The sequence below is a fragment of the Echinops telfairi genome, unplaced genomic scaffold (assembly GCF_000313985.2).
Source record: "Echinops telfairi isolate 266 unplaced genomic scaffold, ASM31398v2 ScPeMD7_2;HRSCAF=8, whole genome shotgun sequence".
NCBI classification, from domain to species: Eukaryota; Metazoa; Chordata; class Mammalia; order Afrosoricida; family Tenrecidae; genus Echinops; species Echinops telfairi.
The window spans coordinates 65,604,007-65,625,199 of NW_022103898.1; the positions used below are offsets into that span (position 1 = coordinate 65,604,007).

At 40.6% G+C, this 21,193-nt stretch overlaps 1 protein-coding gene across 1 annotated transcript in view; it reads right to left on the bottom strand.

Annotated features, from left to right (window-relative positions):
* CAND1 (cullin associated and neddylation dissociated 1) overlaps window positions 1-14,087 on the bottom strand; it is a 50,742-nt gene extending 36,655 nt beyond the window's left edge. The window contains exons 1-2 of the mRNA XM_004700470.4: window positions 13,727-14,087; window positions 4,928-5,071 (exon numbers count right to left, since the gene is read on the bottom strand). Of these exons, the coding sequence (XP_004700527.1) occupies window positions 4,928-5,071; window positions 13,727-13,794 (212 nt within the window). The 5' untranslated portion in view covers window positions 13,795-14,087. The remainder of the gene's footprint in view (window positions 1-4,927; window positions 5,072-13,726) is intronic.
* Between the last annotated feature and the right edge of the window lie 7,106 nt (window positions 14,088-21,193).

Genomic DNA, 21,193 nt, shown 5'->3' on the forward strand with positions numbered 1-21,193 from the left:
ATTCAGCGTCATTGCATGTGTTTCGTGAGTCTGAACAATTTATAGACTGGTATCGAACATAGGTCTAAGATAAGACTTATGGAGTGGGCTAGGATGTTTCCTCAATATACAACTGCCCTTTTATATACAGCTCTTTCATATACACATGAGTGTCTGTGAATTTGTTTTTCTAGTCTACCCAGATTAACACAGCTACCATGGGTGAAGGAGGCAGAGTTTTGCTTAGGGAGCATTGAGTTCATTTTATTGGTAGAACAATTTGGAGAGGATTAACAAAGGTTGTACAACATAACGAATGGCACTGGATTACATGTGTGGAAGTTCTTGAACAGGTGAATGTTCTGCTGTGTAGAGCAATGTTGTGTAGAGAAAATGTTCTATAACTGCAGTGAACAGCGTACAACTCTTCTTGATATGATTAACTACTGAATTGTGTGATTTGTGGATGTGGTAGTTATATAATCGTTTGTCAAGTTGAGGATTAAGAGTGAAGGGGTGGAGTCAGGTCTGTCAATGGGATCATAGCCAATGAGGCCTCCGTGTGGGCATGGTCTTCTCCTGAGAATTCTGGGAGTTCCTGATTTTCCTCCTTGGAGATGGGAAACACCTTTCTCTCTCTGCTCACTTCCTACGAGACATGCCCGAGGAAAAGTCACATGGACCAACTCTGACGCAGCCAAAACCCTGGACCTGGAGAAGCCACAGGGAGACGCTTGTCAGCGCTGAGATGCTTACAATGCCTGGATCCTAAGACTTTCTACCCACTGGCCTGTGATTGTCCTGCATTCGGCATCATTGCATGTGTTTCGTGAGTCTGAAGAGGACTTTATAGTTTGGTTATTGGACATATGGGCTAGGATTGGACATATGGGCTAGGATTGGTCTTATGGGCTTAGACTGGATTGGGTTGGGATGCATTTTCCTTTTATAGAAAACTCTCTCTTATACTCATATGTTTGTTTATGAATTTGTTTCTCTCGTCTACCCAGACTAACACACAGACTAACACCCAAACTAACAGTGGATGAAATACCAATAATACTTTAAAATAATGGCACTTTGGGAATCTCTGATGGACTCAAATCACGTTCCTTTTCACTGTTCTTTGAGTCTGAGGACAAAGATCTGCAGGAGGGAAATTCCAAGTTCCACGGGCTGGGTTACTGTTCCTCCAAGAGCTTCTTGTAAGACAACCTTGCCGCTCTCAAATAGAGCAGCTGGATTGTCAAGACGAGAACAAATTTCTCATGGCACATGTCTTGATCTTTTTTCTCAGCAATGCAGTTTACAATTTTCTTAAAACTTCTTCCTATTCACATGATCATTCTGTGCCCTTCAAGAAAATGTAAGATCACTCCTTAGGAATGCCATGAAAAAAAAAAAATCGACAATGTCCTGAGCGGGCCTCTTTGTTTTGAATTTAACAGGCCTTATGTCCTCCAAAGTCGCTGTTTTGATTGGTTTTCTGAAGGTACCCTAATAAGACTAATGCAAAGTGCATTATTATTACTATTGAGAGACCCTGTCTGCATCATGTTAGCAGAAAAACAAACACAAACCCATTGCTACTGAGTTGGTTGAGTCCTAACAAACCTATAGGATAGAGTAGAAGTGCTCCTCAGGGCTTGTGAGGTTGTAAATCTTTACAAGAACAGAGATGTTTGAACACGTTTTTCCAAATTAGCCCATACATGTACAAACTAGAACCCTAGTAGATTTTATATATATCCTCATATTCCTCAGGAGCCCTGGTGGCACTGTAATTACATGTTGGGCTGCTAACTGCAAGGTCATCAACTTGAAACCATCAGGTATTCATCCAGAGAAAGACAGGTAAAGTTAGTCTTTGAAATTCACAGGGGCAGGCCTAGCCTGTCCAATAGGGTCGCTGTGAGTAGGCACCAACTCAATAGCAATGACTATGTGAGTGAGTTAGTATTAAAGAGCCCTGCTGATAGTGGTTAAACCCTAGGCTACTAATGGAAAGGATAGAGATTCTATGCCAGAAATTGCTCCTTGAAAAAACAAACAAACAAACAAACAAAACACAGCAGCTTGAATCTAAAAAGCTACAGCCGTATATTTTTTACTCTGTCCTACAGGGTTGCAACGAGTCAGAACTGACTCAATAGCAATTATCTATATCTTAATGTTGTTCTTATTTTCTTGAATATATGTTGTTTTTTCGCTGACATTTTAAATAAGTGCAAAATGAAATCAACAAAAAATAAAAAGCTCGCATTCTAATCAGTAAAATTCACACCCAACTAACAGTTATGCAGTACATCTCTTAATTCTTAGTTTAATAATGGAGGATAGAGATAAAAGCTACTTTTATTATCACTTTTAAAAACTGATAAATGCTAAGAACATTCTGAAGAAAGCTAATTTTGCTTACTCGGCATTAAAAGTTAAAAAATAATTAAAGATTGCACATGCATTTGTATTTTTCTATAGCATGCTTTTTGATGATTCATTTTAAACTTAACAAATATCATAAATTAAAGAAATTTATACTGCATCTAAAACTATATACTACCAATGATTTCTCGAGTTTTTGCCTGCTTTTGCAAGTTACGTGAAGTATTCGCTTACAACAAATTATTCTGCAGAAAACCCAACTATTCAATAACAAGAAAACACATACCTCACTCAAAAAATGGCTCAAGGACATCAACAGACATTACACCAATGAAAATAAATGGCCACTAAGATTTTTAGTCACTAAACACAGTCATCAAAAAGTTTTCAACTAACAGTAGTGGCCGGAGAAGGCAGAACAGAATTGCCCACAGGGTTTTAGTTACTTAACCACTGCACTATCAGGGATTTTTAGCAGACAGAAGATGACAATTATCACACAATCATCAATTCCACTACTGGGTATATACCCAACAAGAATATAAAAAGCAAGGACATACTGAAACATACATTTGCACCACTATTCATAAATAACCAGAAAGTAGAAACAACCTAAATGTCCATCAATGGAGGGCTAGATGATCAAAATATGATAAGTACACACACACACACACTAAATTATTTTCCTGCCACAGAGAAATGAGGTTGTGATAAATATATACTATGACATGGATGAATCTTGAAAACATGGTGCTGAGCAAAATAAGTCAGACAGAAAAAGGATTCCTATTGTCTGATCCATTTATATGTAAGTAGCATTAGCAGTGTCCCGGTGGCATTGTGGTTATGCTTTGGGAAGCTAACCACAAACCCAGCAGTTTGAAAGCACCAGACCACCTGTTCTCAAACTGGGGGTTGAATGACCCTTTCACAGGGGTCGCCTAAGACCATCAGCAAACCTGTATTTCCAAAGGTCTTAGGAACCAAGACGCCTCTCCTGTATGTCTCCAGGTGGGTCCACCCACATGCAGATACGCCCACATAAGAGTACCTGGCATGAAGACTGTTACTCATACTACACCATGCTTCAAGACAAAATTTCACTGATTTGTAATTAGAAATAAGTATTTCACAATATATAATTACATATTGTTTTTGTGATTAATCACTATGCTTTAATTATGTTCAATTTGAAACAACCAAAATGCATCCTGCATATCAGTCATTTACATTACGATTCATAACAGTAGCAAAACTACAGTTATAGAAGTAGCAACGGAAATGAATTTATGGTGGAGGTGGGGTCACCACGACATGAGGAACTGTATTAAAGGGTTGTATTAAAGGGTTGTGGCATTAGGAAGGTTGAGAACCACTGCAGCAGACACTCTGTAGGAGAAAGATGAGGCTTTCTGCTCCCGTAAAGTTACAATCTCAGAAATCCACAGGAACAGTTCTACCCTGTCCTATAGGGTTGCCATATATCAGAACCGACTATATGACACTGAGTGTGAATTTTCTTTGAGTATCTAGCATAGCGATCAAAGTTTATTAGTGGTTTCCAGAAGCAGGTAGAGGGAAGAGGGAGGGTAACTGGTAACAGTTGGAGTTCTTGTCATCTAAAAGTGATGACAAAATGTGGAAACAGATCATGGTGACAGATGCACAATGGTGAACATAACTAACATCACTACACTGTTTGTGTAAAAAAAGCTTAAACTGGCAAACAGACACAATGAAAGGGGAAAAAAACCCGTAACAGTAATATTGAGACAAATTTTAATTTAAATTGATATCAAATACAATGATATACAAAATTACATAAATACATAATACATTTTAATGTGAAACTGAAGGCTACCTTTACCAAATGGTATGTAAATTATTAAGGGTTCCTAATATTTGGTAGCCATAAATTAAATCACGTTGTTAATAGAATTTACTAGAATTTACTGAGAACTCAAATGCTGTACCTTACTATCAAGTCCAACTACCAATATTATACTGAAAAGTTCCTAGTAGATTTATACAGTTAGGAAGATACTTTATCATCATTGTATCAGCAGTGCTTTAACAGCTGTTATTCTTGATTATGAGGTTCTAATTACAACTAAATGTATTTCCTTTAATCATTAGGTTTATAATTTTCCTTTCTCCTCAGAGACACACAGAAATGGGACAAAAGCATGTAGACATTTTAACCTTGCTTAAAAATCAAATCAGGTTGTAGCCAACTATAAGAGAGATCCCCTATTTCTGGAGTTTCCTATACACAAGGGAGCTTCAAAAGTCTGTGAAAAATTTTTATTGTCTGTTAATTCCATTTTCCCATGATTTTCTGAAGCTCCCTCATACATTTCATAAAAATGTTTTAAAATTCAATGGAAATCCACATTTAACCTACATACAAGCTGAAGAAATGTATTATACATAGCATGTTCAAGCACTAAAAAACACCAGTGACCTAAAGTCTCTTAATGAAAACCATAGGATAACACAGCATAAGACTAAATTTGGATATTCTATTATTTAATCAAGGAGGGCAAACAAGTAAAATATGACTTACCACTTGACAGCTAAATTCTGGACCTCTCCATTTTTATCTTCCAATAGTTTCAAAATCATTTTCACCACTTTCCTTTCACTATCATCATCCAACTTGATGGAATCTTTCTGCAATTCTGTCATCAAATCATTTGTAGCCATAAACCTATCCAAAAACAGACATCAGTTGGTCATCTGAAAATTTTAAAGCATCAATGAAAGAAGAATTTAAAAATTTAATGTTACCAGTTCATGTAACAGCACACTGTATAAGAAACCACTGTCAAACCAAGTTGGTTTTTTAAGTGACTCCAAATTTAAACGAAAAGCACAAAAAGATATACTTAATTTTTTCAATTTCATAATATTTCCACATTTCCTTCAAAATCACACTATTTTCTTTTAAATAAAGTACCTATCCAAGATCATCTACTCTTTAAGGTCAATCTTGATTTCAATGTCACTGACAAGACCAACAGTAATGCTCTTGTGTGCATTCCACTCCAATGTGGTGTGGAAGCCGTTTTTTCTTTTAAGTCATTTTATCGGGGGCTAGTACAACTGTTTACATGTGATTTGAACTTTATCCAGGAAGCTCTTAACCATAAACATAAACCATACATATACATGTATCCCTGTATAATGGTGCTATGTGTTGGGCTCTGAAGGGTCTAATTTTACAAATTGCCAGGGAACTTCCAAAATATAAATTCCTATCCTCACCCCAAGGTATTCAGTATATCCTTAAATTGGTCAAGAGATGATTCAAGAAAGTTGTTATATATCACATCTATTCCCAACCCCCTTAAGAACCACAGGCAAAGAAGGTTTGCTGCTATTAGCTGCCTTTAAATTGGCCTCTGATTCACAGTGATCTCATGTATTATAGAACAGAAGGGCTTCATAAGGGTTTTCTTGGCTGTAGTCTTTAGGGGAACTATATAGACAGGCTTTTCTTCTGCAGAGCCAGCAGTTGGCTGGGTCTGAATCACCAACCTTTAGATTAACAAGAGCTAGCAAACAGCTGTGCCACCCAGGATACCTTTTAACATTGAGTAGACTGACCCCCAAAATTAAATAAACAACAGTGATCAAACTGTCTAATCTTGTTTTTAAATGAAAAGATAAATAACAAGAGTATCAAATTATGGTAGATTGACTCAAAATCCCCCCCCCCCCAACAGCATTTTAAAAGAATTTTCTCTAAATGGGAGATCATCATTCAAATAAAGTCCTAAATTCGACCATGATTCTTAGTTCCCGCGACCTATGGAAATAATCCAACTGACAAGGGACAATTACTCAGTGACTTTTTCTTTTATTTGAACTAAGAATCAAATATAAATCTAGTATTTTATGTTGTACATAGAAATACCAAAAGCCGTGTTCAAATCAATTAAGCACAACTACTGGATCTGAAATGCTACAGATAGCTTTACAGGATAGTTCCAATAAAGTCTTCCAAAAATGCTGGCATGCAAAAAATTTAAACTCATACAAGCATAATTCTTACCACATTCTGCAAAACTGCTTACTAATAAAAGTTTTTATTGACAATGAGGCAACATAAGAAAAATCAATACACATGCACTTTTTTTTTTACTTTTGTTTGTTTTTTAATCGCTTAAACAAGGCATCCTGTTGCCAAGTGCTGTGTCGGTAGTGGTCCTATTTGAATCTGACATACAGATTCACTCCTTTATTCACCATTTATTTATTTACTACCGATAACCCTCCAGAAGCAAGCCCTAGTAGCACGGTGGTTACACATTGGGCTGCAAACTGCAAGGTCAGCAGTTCGAACCCACCAGTCAATCCGAGGGATAAAGATAAGGCTTTCTATTTCTATAAAAATTTAAAATCTTCAAAATCCAATGGGGGTAATTCTACACCACCTTATGGGGTCGTTATGAGTCAGAACCAACTTACTGGCTGTGAAAGGATAGTGACTATCCTACTCAGTTGGTGCTCAGCTGCTAACTGAAAGGCCAGCAGTTCAAACCCACCAGCCAGTCCATGGGAACAGACTTGCTTCCATAAACATTTGAACCTTGAGAAAACCATGAGCTAGTTCTTCTCAGTCCTACAGGGCCACAATGAGTCATTATCAACTCAATTGCAGTGGGTTGGGTTGGGTTTTAAGAGGGAAATGTTAAGGTACTTATTTTCAGGCTACTAAAGGATTATAAAATGAATATAATCAGTAAGCAGTACTATTCCATTCATTTATTTAACAAGATTCTGGGGAGTGCCAGCATAAGAAATAGTGCCAGGGTCCAGGCACAGCGATGAACAAAAACCAGGTGTAAAAGTCCCAGTAATATTCTGGAACTTAACGCATCTGGCTTATTCTACTATCAGAAAATCTCTTGAAGGAAAGACCATGATTTACTTAAACTTAGTAAACCTAATGTAGATAAAAAGAAATAAGATACCTTACACTTCACACTAATAACTGTCACCATAACCCTTTCCCACGTACATAAAAACACAATTTTACCCTTGGTGGCCTAGTGGTTATCTGTTGGGCTGCTAACCATAAGGTTTGCAGTTCAAAACCGCCAGCTGCTATGCAGGAGAAAAATGAGGCTTTTCTACTCCCATAATAAGTTACCGTCTTGGAAACCCACAGGGGTGGTTCTACTCTGTCCTGTAGTGCCTCTGTGATCTGGCATCGAATGATGGCAAACAGTTTAAAGCAATAAAAGATAAAGTATTTTTAGTTCTTGATTCCTTGGACTACTTTAATTAATTTGATGGTAAAGTACATAAAAATTCAAGTGGAATGTCATTAATTGCCTTAACACACTACATACTCAATATTTCTAATCATAAATTCATAATGGAAACATGGCTTATTTACATTAAAGGGTTCACTCATATCTGCACAGTCATCTCCTTCCTACTCGAAATATATCACTTTACTTTAGGTACTATCCAGGACACTAAATACACAAAGGACTCCTCTCTCTTTCATAGAGGTCCTAGTCTTGACATTTTTCACCTGAATGTGAGGGTGCTTCAAAAGTTAATGGAAAGATAAAATGAAAAGATCACTGAATTTTCCCACAAACTTTTGAATTCTCCTCATATCTTCATTTCTCCTGAACTCTTCTTATGCCAACTTTGAGAAAGGCAGAATTAAACACAAAATAAATGAGAAAGACATTTTTCCAAATAAATTATCTTTATGATCTAAGTCCTACAAAACAGTTTTGTTTTCAATGGTCAATTTAAAAACCTTCAATTGTACACCTATTTCTTTACCTTTCTACATTAATAGACTATAATGCTAGCAAATAGCCTAAAATGTTAGGGATCTTTTTAAAAGCCCTTAAAAGAAAAACACATAATCCCAAATGAGTAACTTGCCCAGTCTCGCAGATATTTCACGGAAAGTCAGGCAGGTCTTCTGTCGGGTGCCACTGACTGACAACCCCTCTATGTCCAACAGCAATCTGTCCAGTTCTCACAACTGCAGTTAGAAGTTTGAGCCCATTACTGCAGCCACCATGGCAATCCATCTCGGTGACAGTCTTCCTTTATTTCGCGGCAGGTCCCTCTACTTTACCAAGTCACCAGGGTCTGGCCCTTCATGATACCAAGGCCAGACTGTCACCTGAAGTCTTACCTTCCTCACTTCTAAGGAACATTCTTGGTGACACTTCCAACAGATTTTTATTCTTCTGGCAGTCCATTTTTCTCGTCTTCCTGTTCGGCTTCTGCATGCACACGACGACAATGAAATCACTATGGCTTGGGTCAATTCCACCTTAATGCTCAAGGTGCTATTTTTGCATAAGAAATCTATTTTTAAAGATGTTTTTTAAAGCAGATCGGCCAGTGCAACACATTGTTTGCTGTCCTGACTGCTACTTCCATGCACTCGTTGATTGTGGATACAATTAAAATGTGAAACCTGACATGTTCCATCTTTTTCTCTACTTATCATGACATCATTGGTCTGGTTACAAGAATTTGGGGACTTTCTTGATACTTGGTGTAATCTTGTAATCTTTGATCTTAAAAAGTGCTTCAAGTCTTTACTTTCGGCCAAGTAAGGTTACGCCATATCACAGACCATCAGTGAGTCTTCCTCCAATCCTGAAGGTGCGTATCTTCCATGTAATCTGGCTCTCGGATGATTTTTCTCTGCTAGCATACTGAAATCAGTCATGATTAAAGGACACAGTCCCAACACACAGCTTTCCTGATTTTGAACCATGCAGTCAGTACCCCTTTTTCTGTTTGTAAGGCTATACCTTGCTCCTTGTGTAAGCTCCACATAAGCACAGTTAAGTGTATTGGAATTCCCATTCTCTTTAAGGTAACCCATAGTTTGCTATGTGCCACATAGTCCAAACTCTGGCATATTCAATAAAATACAAGTAAATATCTTTCTAGTATTTTCTGCTTTTAGTCAAGGTCTATTTGACATCAGCCGTCAAATAGACTCATTTGACTCATTCCCTTTGGTCTTCTGAATCCAGCTTGAATTTCTGGTAATTCTATGCTGAAATACTCCTGTAATCAGTTTTTAATTAGTAGAGCAAATTTTCTTGGATTCTACCTAAAAAAATGTTTCTTTTACGCTGTAATTTCTTCCCTTCCTTTTAGTATCAGGCAGGGTGCTTTCCACATGTTAACCAGCTGCTGTGGAATTGGTAGGTTCTGACTCAGGTGATTCCCTGTGAGTTAGACTCTAAGTGTGCTCCATGGGCTTTTCAATGGCTGATTGATCACCGGGTCTTCCAGGGACCTCTGGGTGGATTAGAACCTTTAACTTTTCAGTTAGCAAACTATATAATGGCACACCACACACTTTAGGTATTCCATAATTAGCAACCCTTGTCATCAAGGTCTTTCTGGCACTAAATATTTTAGCATTTATGAGGAGCAAAATTATGACATGTACACTTCTAAATAAATAAGCTTTAAAAAATCTGTGTATAGTTTTTAATTGCCTGCACTGAAAATACATGGAAGCATCTTCAATGTACTTTAAATGCTCACCATTTACGTACAATCTTAAATGTCTGTTTAATAAGCACTACATTTTAGTCCCAAAGACTTGAAGACTATTAACATGAAAGCACATACTTTGTGTGATCCAAAGATGACAATTACAAAATTCGAATATGGCAAAGGGCAAAGTATCAGAGCTAAAATTATGAACACTCCATTTGTAGAAGGCTATGGAGGACAGTGAGAGCCCCAAACCCAGCTGCAGAGTCTAGTCAGACTAAGGCGCAGGCAAATCCCCTCAAGCAAGAGTCAGTCTTCAACAGCCTTATTACGTATCAGAGACCACTGTAATCTTCATTATGCTGGATTGAACTCTAGTCTTGAGCAGTCGACCTCCCTCCCTCTAGATGGGATAGGAGCAAGTATCTTCTTATTTGTTCGATGACAAAAATTTATTCCCTAACTTTTAAAATATTGATGGGGCCTTTTCTTTCTTCCTCATGATTGTATTTTTATCTTTACGTCATTATTATTTTATCCTTACCACCCTATTTTGATTTTGATTTTGTTGAGCTTCCCAGTTTGTGAATCCCAGGAGTGGATCTATAGAGAAAATAACTGATGCAAGGGTTTATAGGGGATGTAAGGAGTGGGAGAGGGGGAAAAGGGATTTCAGGATTAAATAACTAAGGGGGGGGGGCACTAGGACTGAATGATTTGCACAACTAATTTTAAAGGTGATTTAACCATGGGGGGGGGTGTTCTAAAATTTACGTAGTAATGATTGTACAATTCTTCTCGAAATGATTGAATTGTATGATATGTAAATGTGCCAAAAATAGACTTCTTGGAAAAAAAGACTTGATGGTTACGAGTATATAACGAACACATCTTTAATATTAATAAAAAGCTTCAAGATGCCAAATTATGAAAAATCTTTTCCGTGTTTCTAAATCCATTTCCTATCGTATACAACAACTCTTAGTACTATATTAACACTGTAATTTTATGGGATAAATAATTATCCAAGCATGTTTTGAGTCATCAAAACCCAAGTTGGTAAACAATCCTTAAACTTCCACCATTACTGTCATTTAGCATCAGACTGCTATCGTTTCTTACATAGTTTATAAAAATAAGAATGTGTTTCCTTTACTGTAATAATAAATACATCAAGAAAGTCAATCACAGCAACAAAGTGATTTCTTTGCTCTTTCTAATACTTACACAAAACACATTACTTACAGGACTGAATATTAGAATAAAGCAGTTACCAATCGATATAGGAAAAATACTATCTTCAGACAGTGACATTTAGAAGAATGAAATTTACAAGAGTTGACCCCAGAAACAACTTGGGTTTGAAATGCTCACGTCCACCTAAATGCCCTAAAACATTGTGTGACCACATCAACAGTTTGAAACGCCAGTAAATTGCTTATCACAAGAAAAATGGATCTCTTCAGGGTCATATCAAACTTGTTTACTGCAATATGAAAACCTTGAAGTGCCACTAGTGGTGCTGGAAATGCTCCCAAGGAGCAGAGAGAAGTCATGACATCAGAAGAAAAGTTGGCTGATATGCATTGTGGACTGAGCTCTGTAGCCGCAGGTACCTGCCATTTCAAAATAAATGAATCCAGCTTATGGTCATTTGTTAAAGAAAAAAATCTGCAAAAAAGTTATGCACTTTTTGCAAAATAACTTTTTACCTTGTATTGAAAACATCCTTTTTTATGGCCGGTGTAGTAACTCTTTAAAGGAGCAGTCTTATCTTTCTCCTGCAGAGAGGCTAGTAGTTTGACTAACACACAACCCCAACAGTTTTCCATGTTAATATTTACACAAAATACATGTTAATAAAATGCTTATGTTAGTGGTTAATCAACTGTCTGGTGGGTACTGGTCATGCATTGGTCTGCTAACCATGAGGTCAACAGTTCAAAACCACCAGCTGCTCCTCAGAGAGTTAAAATCTCAGAAACTCAACAGAGGTAGTTCTACCCAGTCCTAAAGGGTCACTGTGAGTCGGCACTGACTCTGTGGCAGTGAATTCGGTGGTGGTTGTTAGTGGTATGGCTTCTGGTCAACATTACACGATTTGGTAGGCTTTAGGGGAAACCAATTATATGGGGATTTTAATGGTGTAGGATATTAACTCCCATGTGAATCAAAAGTAAAAGTGATGGAAAAAAAGGGAGAAGACACACACACCCCTTATACTGGTTAAAATTATTTACAAGGGAACTTCAAAAAGTTCCAGAAAAATTGTGATTATTTTTCCACTAATTTTTTGAAGCGTACTCCATTCTCAAATGTTTATATCAATTTTCAATTAGCTAATAAATTGCAAACAAGCCAAATCCCAAAGAGAATTTGATAACATTCTAATTTTTCATTTTTTAACTTTCATTTCTCCCAATAATCTAATTTGGCCTTAGAACACCACAGATATAATTTCCAAACCCTCCAAAACTCATCACTTCCAAAATGTCACAACACTAAAGTCTGGGGATTTAAAGTAGGTTTTATCCATTTCAATTACATTTCTTACAATTCGTTACATAATCAAACTCTTAAAAATCATATCTGATTTTGCAGTCACAGAACACTCTCTTGACCATTTTAATACATATCTATGTAATTAGGAACACGATCATTCATTTTATTAATCGTTCTCTTGTAACAAACAAATTTCTTGGTCAATAAGGTTTGAAATGTTTTCGATGTACTGTTTACACAAAATAGTACTCTTCAGCCACAATTTTAACTGGCTAATTTCTTTTAAAACGCATACACGACTTAGGACCACTACCATGGCCCCCGAAAATAAAATTTAAATATCAAACCAGTAAAAAGGTTCTTTTAGATTGAGAGTATTTGCGAGGGGTTGGTAGGCAAGTAGGACCGAATGCAGTAACTACATTAATCCAAGTAAGAAACCAGGAGAAAACAGAACAATTCTTCAACATGCATGTTACCAAGAACTTGGAAGCGACGATTCAAAGCTACAGTACAAAAATCTACGATTAACAGCTTCATAGTCACCAGGCCCCATGTTAGAAAACCCCTCTTTCATTAAGAACCCTTTGCTTAGTTTACTTTCCCGTTCCCCTTTCAACAACTCACCCTCCTGGGGGGGATTTTAGATACAAGGACAGGAGACTGGAAACCCAAGAGCAGGGCTAGGAAGACTGACAAGAGATGCTGGCGGGAAAATCATACCAGCCAAATTTCCTCCATCCTGGCTCCCCCTCCCCCTCTTTCCCATCTTCACGATGGGAATAACACAAAGAGAAAGTACACAGCTCGCTGCGAGACGAGCTCCAGAAAAGTTCATTGTCCAGGCTGCACGCAGCCAGGCCCGCTCACACCTCGGGGGCAGAAGGCGGCAGATGCGCCCCGACCGAGCAGCAGGTTCGGCCCCGGGGAACCAGGAGGCCTAGCGCCGCGAGCAGGCCCGCGGATAGGCCCCCGCCGGCCTCCAGGCCTGGAGCAGCCCCCTCCCCCTCCCCGCTAGGTGTTCTCGCCCCTCCGCGCGACCTGGGACACGGCCTCGCGTGTCGCGTCCGGGAGGCAGGGAATGTGAGGGGGGCGCTTGGGGAGCCAGAAAAAAGGGGGGCCGGGGCCAAGGCCAAGGCGGCTCTGGGCCGGGAGAAAGGAGTAGGGGGATTGGGGCCGAAAAGGGGGGAGGCAAGGGGCCTACTGGGATCCAAGAGCCTAGAGGTAGGCTGGAGACCTCGGGGCAGCCAGGAAACGGGTGAAGGCCGAAGGGGTGGGGCAAAACCTACGAGGAGGGCCGACGCCACGGGCGGAGGGGTCCGAGGGAGGCTCAGGGGGGAGGTTTCGGCCTCACCTGAAGTCCTTGTCGCTGGATGTCATTTTCTCCAGCAAATTGGAGATGTGGTACGAGGCGCTCGCCATGTTGACGGCCGCGATCCCGCCCGCTGGCGCTGCCGGAGCTACTGCCCGCCGCTGCTGCTGGGGCTCCTCCTCTCGCTTGCAGCGGCTCCCGCTTCCAGGGTCGCAGAGCGACGCCGACGCTAAACAGGGAGGGGCCTCGACGGGTTGCCCCCTCCCCGGCGAGGCGAGGACCTATCCCGGGGGAAGCAGGGGCTACGGGGCCGGCCTAACGACGGCGCAGCTCGCGGGAGAAAGAGCTCATGGGCGGCGGGCAGGACAGCGGGGCCTCTCCGAGGAGCCTGATACTTCACTCAAGCTAGTCTCACTCCCACTCCCTCCGCACTCGCTCCCTCGGGCAAGTCGCCAAAACCCGCCTCTTCCACTCCGGGGGCGAGGACGGCCGACGCCAGACGCTACGGAAAGCCCAGGTCAAGGTTCACGGCGCTCTCCCGACGCACGCTTTCCAGGCGCTAGCTACAGAGCAATTCTATTGGTTGATGCAGCTGTCAGTCTTCGCGTGCAGGCGCTTTCAGGAGGCTGGACCACGACTCAAAGGAGCAGTTCTCGCGAGAACTTAAAGCGACGGTTAAAGGACTGGAGGAGTAAAAGACAAGCGGACTCCACTCTGAAAATTGCTTTCCATATAATACGAGGAGAATAATATTACAATTTTTAAAGAATACATGACCTCACAATAGTGCTAAGGGGTTAGCCGGGGGCTGAAACGAGAATTATTACAGGAAACTTTCGTATCAGACGCATGGCCTACATGGCCTGCAGGGTGATACGGTGTTGCCACGTGAAAACCACAAATCCCAGAATTCAGTCAGTCTTAAGCAAGGTCAGCTTAGTGATTGGCTGCAGGAACTTGTAGCTTTCTTATTGGTTCCCGAGGGAGAAATGACTGCTGGGATTTGCAAGTCAGCGAGCTGTGTCGTGGATAAAACCATTGAGTCGCCATTTACTCCATTTCTGTTGCAAATCCGGATTTCTAACTAATCATGTACCGCTTGTTCTGAGATGTTTGCAGGTCTCAACTGCTGAGGTTTGGACAGGCTCATTGCGAATCCGTGGATTTGTGCGTTCTTGGCAGAATTCTGTAGTGACTTCCTATCACTAACCCCAGAGTAACAACCTCATCCCTTCTCACCATAGCGTAAAAGCAGACGAATGTTAGAAAATTAAGGGCCCACTACGTACGAATGATTTGTTCAAAGCCTGAGCTACCACACCACTGTAGTCAGTGTTTTGGACATGATAATGCTTGAGCTGGGTTATTTCGTTACTCAGACATACACAAGCATCGCAGGTTATGTAGCAAACCGTGTGTTTTACTATGCATATTTTTGTCCGGATAATCTTCGGAATTTTCACATGAATTTTTTTTCAAAAATTTGTAAGGGTATGAAGTAAGTGGAATTAGAAGGCTAAACTGACGGACCTTTCTAAAAGAAAATAAGCTATTAGCAAGGAATTCATTCCATGAATTCCGTTTAGAAACAAAGCAAAAACTAAATAGTCATGTATATCCGTGTAAATCAAGTTAGTTAAAACCAACCTGATGTTACTTTCCTGATCATTGCTACAGTAACAAAATACTGAGAGCCTGCTATAAGCTTGGCACTTGGAGGCGACGTGAACACAACAGATGAAGCATGATCTGGCCTCAGTCAAAGATGCTTAAATCGCCCCTCATTACACTTCCCTACTGCCATAGACCTTTTTATTTCAATGCTATTCCTCCCCAGCAATGCCCTTTCAGGGCCTTTCATGAAATGTTAACTAAGCAAGTTGCAGCCACAATTAATTCCCTTTAGCGCTGAAAAACCATTCCATCATATATATATATATATATATTACCAACTATGCATGATGCATGCACATACCCATACACAGACTAGCAGATCATTTTCCCCACTTTGTGAGGGCCAATCATGAAATGTTAACTAAGCAAGTTGCAGCCACAATTAATTCCCTTTAGCGCTGAAAAACCATTCCATCATATATATATATATATATATTACCAACTATGCATGATGCATGCACATACCCATACACAGACTAGCAGATCATTTTCCCCACTTTGTGAGCCCCAACCCTTGAAATCTTAGTTACCAAAAATTCTTACAGTCTGAATCCATTCAAACAGTAGATGGTTTCGTCCTGTCTATGTGAGTCTGCTCATCTGCTGTTATTAGGTGCCCTGGAGTCAGTTCTGACCCGCAGTAACCCTATGCACAACAGTACGAAAACACTGCATGGTCCAGCACCATCCTCACAGTTGTTCCCATGCCTGAGCCCATTGTTGCAGCCATTGTGTCAATCCGTCTCGTGGAAGGCCTTCCTCTTTTTCACTGCTCCTCCACTTTACCAAACATGATGTCCTTCTCTAGGGACTGGCGTCTCCTGAAAACATGTCCAATGTATATAAGATGGAATGATCCATCCTCGACTCTAAGGAACATTCTGACAGTACTTCCAAGACAGAACCATTGATTTTTAAGCAGTCCAGGGTACTTTTCAACATTCTTTTCCAGTACCACAATCCAAAGCCATTGATTCTCCTTTGGCCTTCTTAATTCAAGATCCAACTTTCACATGCCTATGAAACAATTGAACATTTCCTAGCTTGGGCCAGGTGCACCTTAGTCCTAAAAGTAACATCCTTGTTCTCTAATATTCTAACAAGATCTTGTGCAGCATATTTACCTAATGCAACACGTCTTTTGATCTCTTGACTGCTGTTTCCATGAGCACTGACTGTGGATCCAAGCTAGACAAAAGCCTGGGAAACTTCAACCTTTTATCCATTTATCATGATGTGCCTATTGTTCCAGTTGTGAAGATTTTAGTATTTTCATAATGAAGGCTACAGTCCTTGATGATCATCAAGTGCTTCAAGCCCTCCTCACTTTCAACAAACAAGGTTTTGTCTTCTGCATATCAAAGGTTGATAAAACTTCCTCCAGTCCTGATGCCACATTTTTCTCATATAAACCAGTTTCTTTGATAATTTGCTCAGTATACAGATTGAATAAATGAAGTGAGAGAATATAACCCTGATGTACATTTTTTCCTGATTTTAAACCATGCAGCATTCGCTTTTTCCATTTGTATAACTTCCTCTTGATCCATGTACAAGTTATGCCTGAGCACAATCAAGAGTTCTGAAATTCCCATTCCTTTCATAGTTTGTTATGATCCACACAGCTAATGGCTTTGCATAGTCAATAAAACAGAAGTAAACATCTGGTATTCTCTGTCTTGAGCCAAGAGCCATCTGACATCAGCAATGATAGCCCTTGTTGCACATCCTTTACTGAATCAGGCCTGAACCTCTGGCAGCTCCCTGTCAATGTACTGCTGCCACCATTGTTGCATTTATTAGGATCCAACCGAACTATAATACTGGAGTCAGTTTAAGTGCAAATCATGTTGCTGCCACTTATTAACTGTATTAGGCCATTTCATTCCTGAGCCTCAGTTTTTCCTTGAGCAAACCAAAGCTTATCATAGGTTCTATAATATATCCCATATAAAGTACTTAGCAAATTGCCAAAGCATGAAAAACAATCGGAAGAGCTGATATTTCCTGCACACTTAATAGGTCCAGGAAACCATCAACAAAAGGTAGCTGTTTGCTCAGTCTTGGATTTGTCCCTTTCCCCAAACCTTTCTACATATGTAGTCAGAGTAAATCCCAGAACAAAATACAAAGAATAGAATACTATTGATTGGATTCCAATACTGGAAATCTTTACCGGAGCAGATAACTGCATCTTTCTCCCACAGAGCTGCTGGTAAGTTGTACATAACCATAATAAACACTCTATGGCCAGCACTGTAATAACTCCGTCAATGTTCATAACAGCCCAAGATCTCGATAAGGCCCACATTTTAAGTATGGCAGATATACAGTCATTAAGTAACTTGCTAACGGTCATTGACGAGGTGCAGTGAGGATTCGAGCCCAATCAGTGTTGCTGCGGAGCGTATGCTTCCCAAACACCTATACTAGAATCACAAACCTTTACTAGGTGCCTACTCTGCCAGAAGCTGGACAGATGCCATACTGGTAATGGGGCACTTTTGTAATGGTTAGTTGCTGGTGAGTTTATTTCAACTGATGACAACCGGTGTGCAGAGAACCATCGTTCCATAGCATTTTCAGGGCTATGACTTCAGAAACAGATGGCCAGACTTATCTTCCAGGAGCCTCTGTTGTTGTTGTTGTTGTTGTTAGGTGCCATCAAGTTGGTTCTGACACAGAGCGACCCTATGTACCACAGAATGAAACATCACCTGGTCTGCACCATCCTCACACTTGTTCCTATGTTTGCGCCTATAGGTGGGTTCAAACTGGCAGTCATTCACCTGTTCAGCTCTTAAGTCTCCAAACTGAGACTCCGAAATGAATAAATCCTAAAATTGTCTCTAAAAATGCTGAAATATGGCACGACTGGGGTAAGTTAAGTATAAGAGAGATCAATAGTTGAGAGCAAAATATATATATAATTAATAAATTGAGTAGTCTGAAGTTGTTGCAATGCCAGCATTACTTGTTTTAGTTTTCAAATCTTTTCTGGAAAATATTTTTGTTGCCTTCAGTAACATCTCGAGCAGACCCAAAAGCTTTCTAGATCATTTAAGAGGTTAAGAGGTTAAAAAGTTTAACTCCCTCCCCAGAAGCTACTCACTTTTTATTTCTCTTTTTAAAAAAAATCATTTTATTGGGGCCTCGTACGACTCTTCTCACAATCCATACATCCATACATTGTGTCGAGCACATTTGTACATTTTTTGCCCTCATCATTCTCAAAACATTTGCTTTCTACTTGAGCCCTATTTCTAACCCCACTAGGGCTGAGAAGAATAGCAAAAGAGAAGACAGGAGTAAAGAGTGTATTTTTCTTTGTTTAATTAACACAATCCGAATTCCCTTTTGATGCCCTCAGTTTGGCAACACCTATGAACAACCTTGTAAGCTCTGTGAACTCTCTCACCAATTCCATCCTAGTGCACACTTCCCTGACATAACCCATCATCGTAATCCTCCCGCTGGTGAACAGCACTCCAAGATGGATGACCGCAAGGAAACTCAAGCCCAACTTTATTTTTTCCCCTTCTAATTTTATTAACATCACAAAGGACAAATCCAATGAGATGGATTAACACAGGGTTTGCCACAATGGGCTCAAACATAGCCACGACTGTGAGAATGGTGCAGGAGTGGACAGTGCCTTGTCCTGCACACAGCATTGCTACGAGTCAGAGCCCGCAGGCTGGTGCCCAACAACTACAACAGCCAGTAGCCGAGCCAGGCCTGCACTCAAGGGAGGACGATGAAAGTTCACCTCTGGAAAGGAGGAGTGTCCAAAATGTCATCTTCTATTTGAATCCTTCCTTAATTTTCCTGAGCAGGTAGTCTTGCTCCTCGCTCAGTTTGCACCGCATTTCATCTATTTTTAAATAACAGGGTTTATTTGGCACATAATTGACATATCATACAATTCAATAGTCTAATCATTCAGTCCTATCAAGGAGAAGTGTGTAATCATTACCATATCAATTTTAAAACATTCCCCCCCGCATGGTTAAATCGCCTTTAAAATGAGTTGTGCAAACACAGTTCTACTGCTCCTTCCCCCGTCTGCCTTCATTTACTATTCCTGAAGTCCCCTTTCCCTCCCTATCATGAACCCCCACTCCTGCATCCCCTATCAGCCCTTGGATCAGTTATTATCACTATGCACATCCACCCCTCCTGTGCATCACAGACTGGGAAACCCAACAGAAACAATACAAAACAAAATTGAAGTAAGCTCGTAAGGACAAAACAATAATATAAAGACCAAAATACAAATAATGAGTAAGAAAGAGAAGACCCCTATCAACATACAAGAAGCCAGGGAGGAAATTTATGTCATGGAACAAGTAAGACAGCCTTGCACCCTGAACCAATTCAGGTTGGGTCTGTAGGGAGGTCAACTGGCCAAGTACAGAGTTCAATTCACCATATTCAAGATTACAGTGGCAAGTCCAGCCATCTTTACTCGGTCCGTTTGGTCCCCGAGAACCTTTGCTTCCTTGCCCCGTCATGGAGGGAGTGGGGACAGCTGCACTGCGAATCTTCTTCGCCATCTTGCTTCTTCTCTCCACTTCCCCTTGCGCTCTGCTCACTTGGCATATTTCAGTGAGTGTCCAACCAAAGAGTAAATTACCTGAAGTCACTGAAGCGCCAACATGAAGTATTTCTTTATTGTTGCATTTTTTGAATCACTGCTTTCAAAAACACTTTCAAAATTTTTCTCTCGGTCTGAAAGGCATCTTGAAAAAGACCCCAAAGCTCTCCCTACCTGTGAGGGTCCTCATTTCCCTCAAGTGGTTGCTTGGAACTAGCCTCGATCACGTGAACCCAGTGTCACCAAGTCTGGCTCACAGGGTCCCTGAAGGACACAGTAGAGCTGCCCCCATAGGTTTCCCCAGGGGAACCCCAAAGCAGACCAGCACCCCCTTTCTTCCATGGAGATGCTGTCAACCTCTCCATTAGCCACCTTTAAACTGGGCTCCGGTTCTTCTCCGGTAGAAGAGGGGAAAGACCCAGCACTTTCTTGCCAACTGATTAATCACCACGTTTCTCTTACTCGTCCTCCTTAGACTGTTAAGCACTGATAGCAAAGTCAGTTCTCAAATAGGTGATTTGTGCACGCCCCATTCTTTAACTACACGAGGGTGCTTTATGCTTCATATTAAGCTTTGGAGGTCTAACATGAAGTACAATGTGTCATCCTACACACACGTGGAGTGGAAAGTGAAGAAAGAAACCTTTAGGATTGTGGAAAGACAGGCAAAGAGGGATGGATTCACAAGGACAATGGCTCTTCTCCAGGGAAATAAAAAATCTAAATATACATGAGAAAAATGAAGCTTATATGTCATCGTATGGCTGTTGAGACGATTTGCCCAGACTAATTTGAGAAGAATGTTTATGAGTTCAGGTTATTTTCCCAAACGGATTTACTTCCATTTTCACATTACTGGGCTTCAACAAGGGAGCCCTGGTTTAGGAGTGGGTTAAGCCTTGGGCTGCTAACTGCAGCTTTCCCCTTCAGACCTACCGGCTGTTCCCCAGGAGAAAGGTGAGGCTGTCTGCTCCTGTCAAGATGTACTCTGAGTCACCTGTTGGCTGACAGCCGGGAGGATGGTGCTTGTAGCTGCCAACTTGGTCCTGTCACTGCTAGCTGAGCACGCCGCAGCCTCTGCTGGCAGACCATTGGGTCAGCCTGCAGAACAGGGGACAACTGTAGCCCGTATCAATGCCCAGAATGTCCGAGGGACTCAAACCCTGTGTGTGGGAGCGACATGGCCACAAATCCCAATATGTGTACCCTGTGTATGAAAATCAGGGAAGATGGCAATG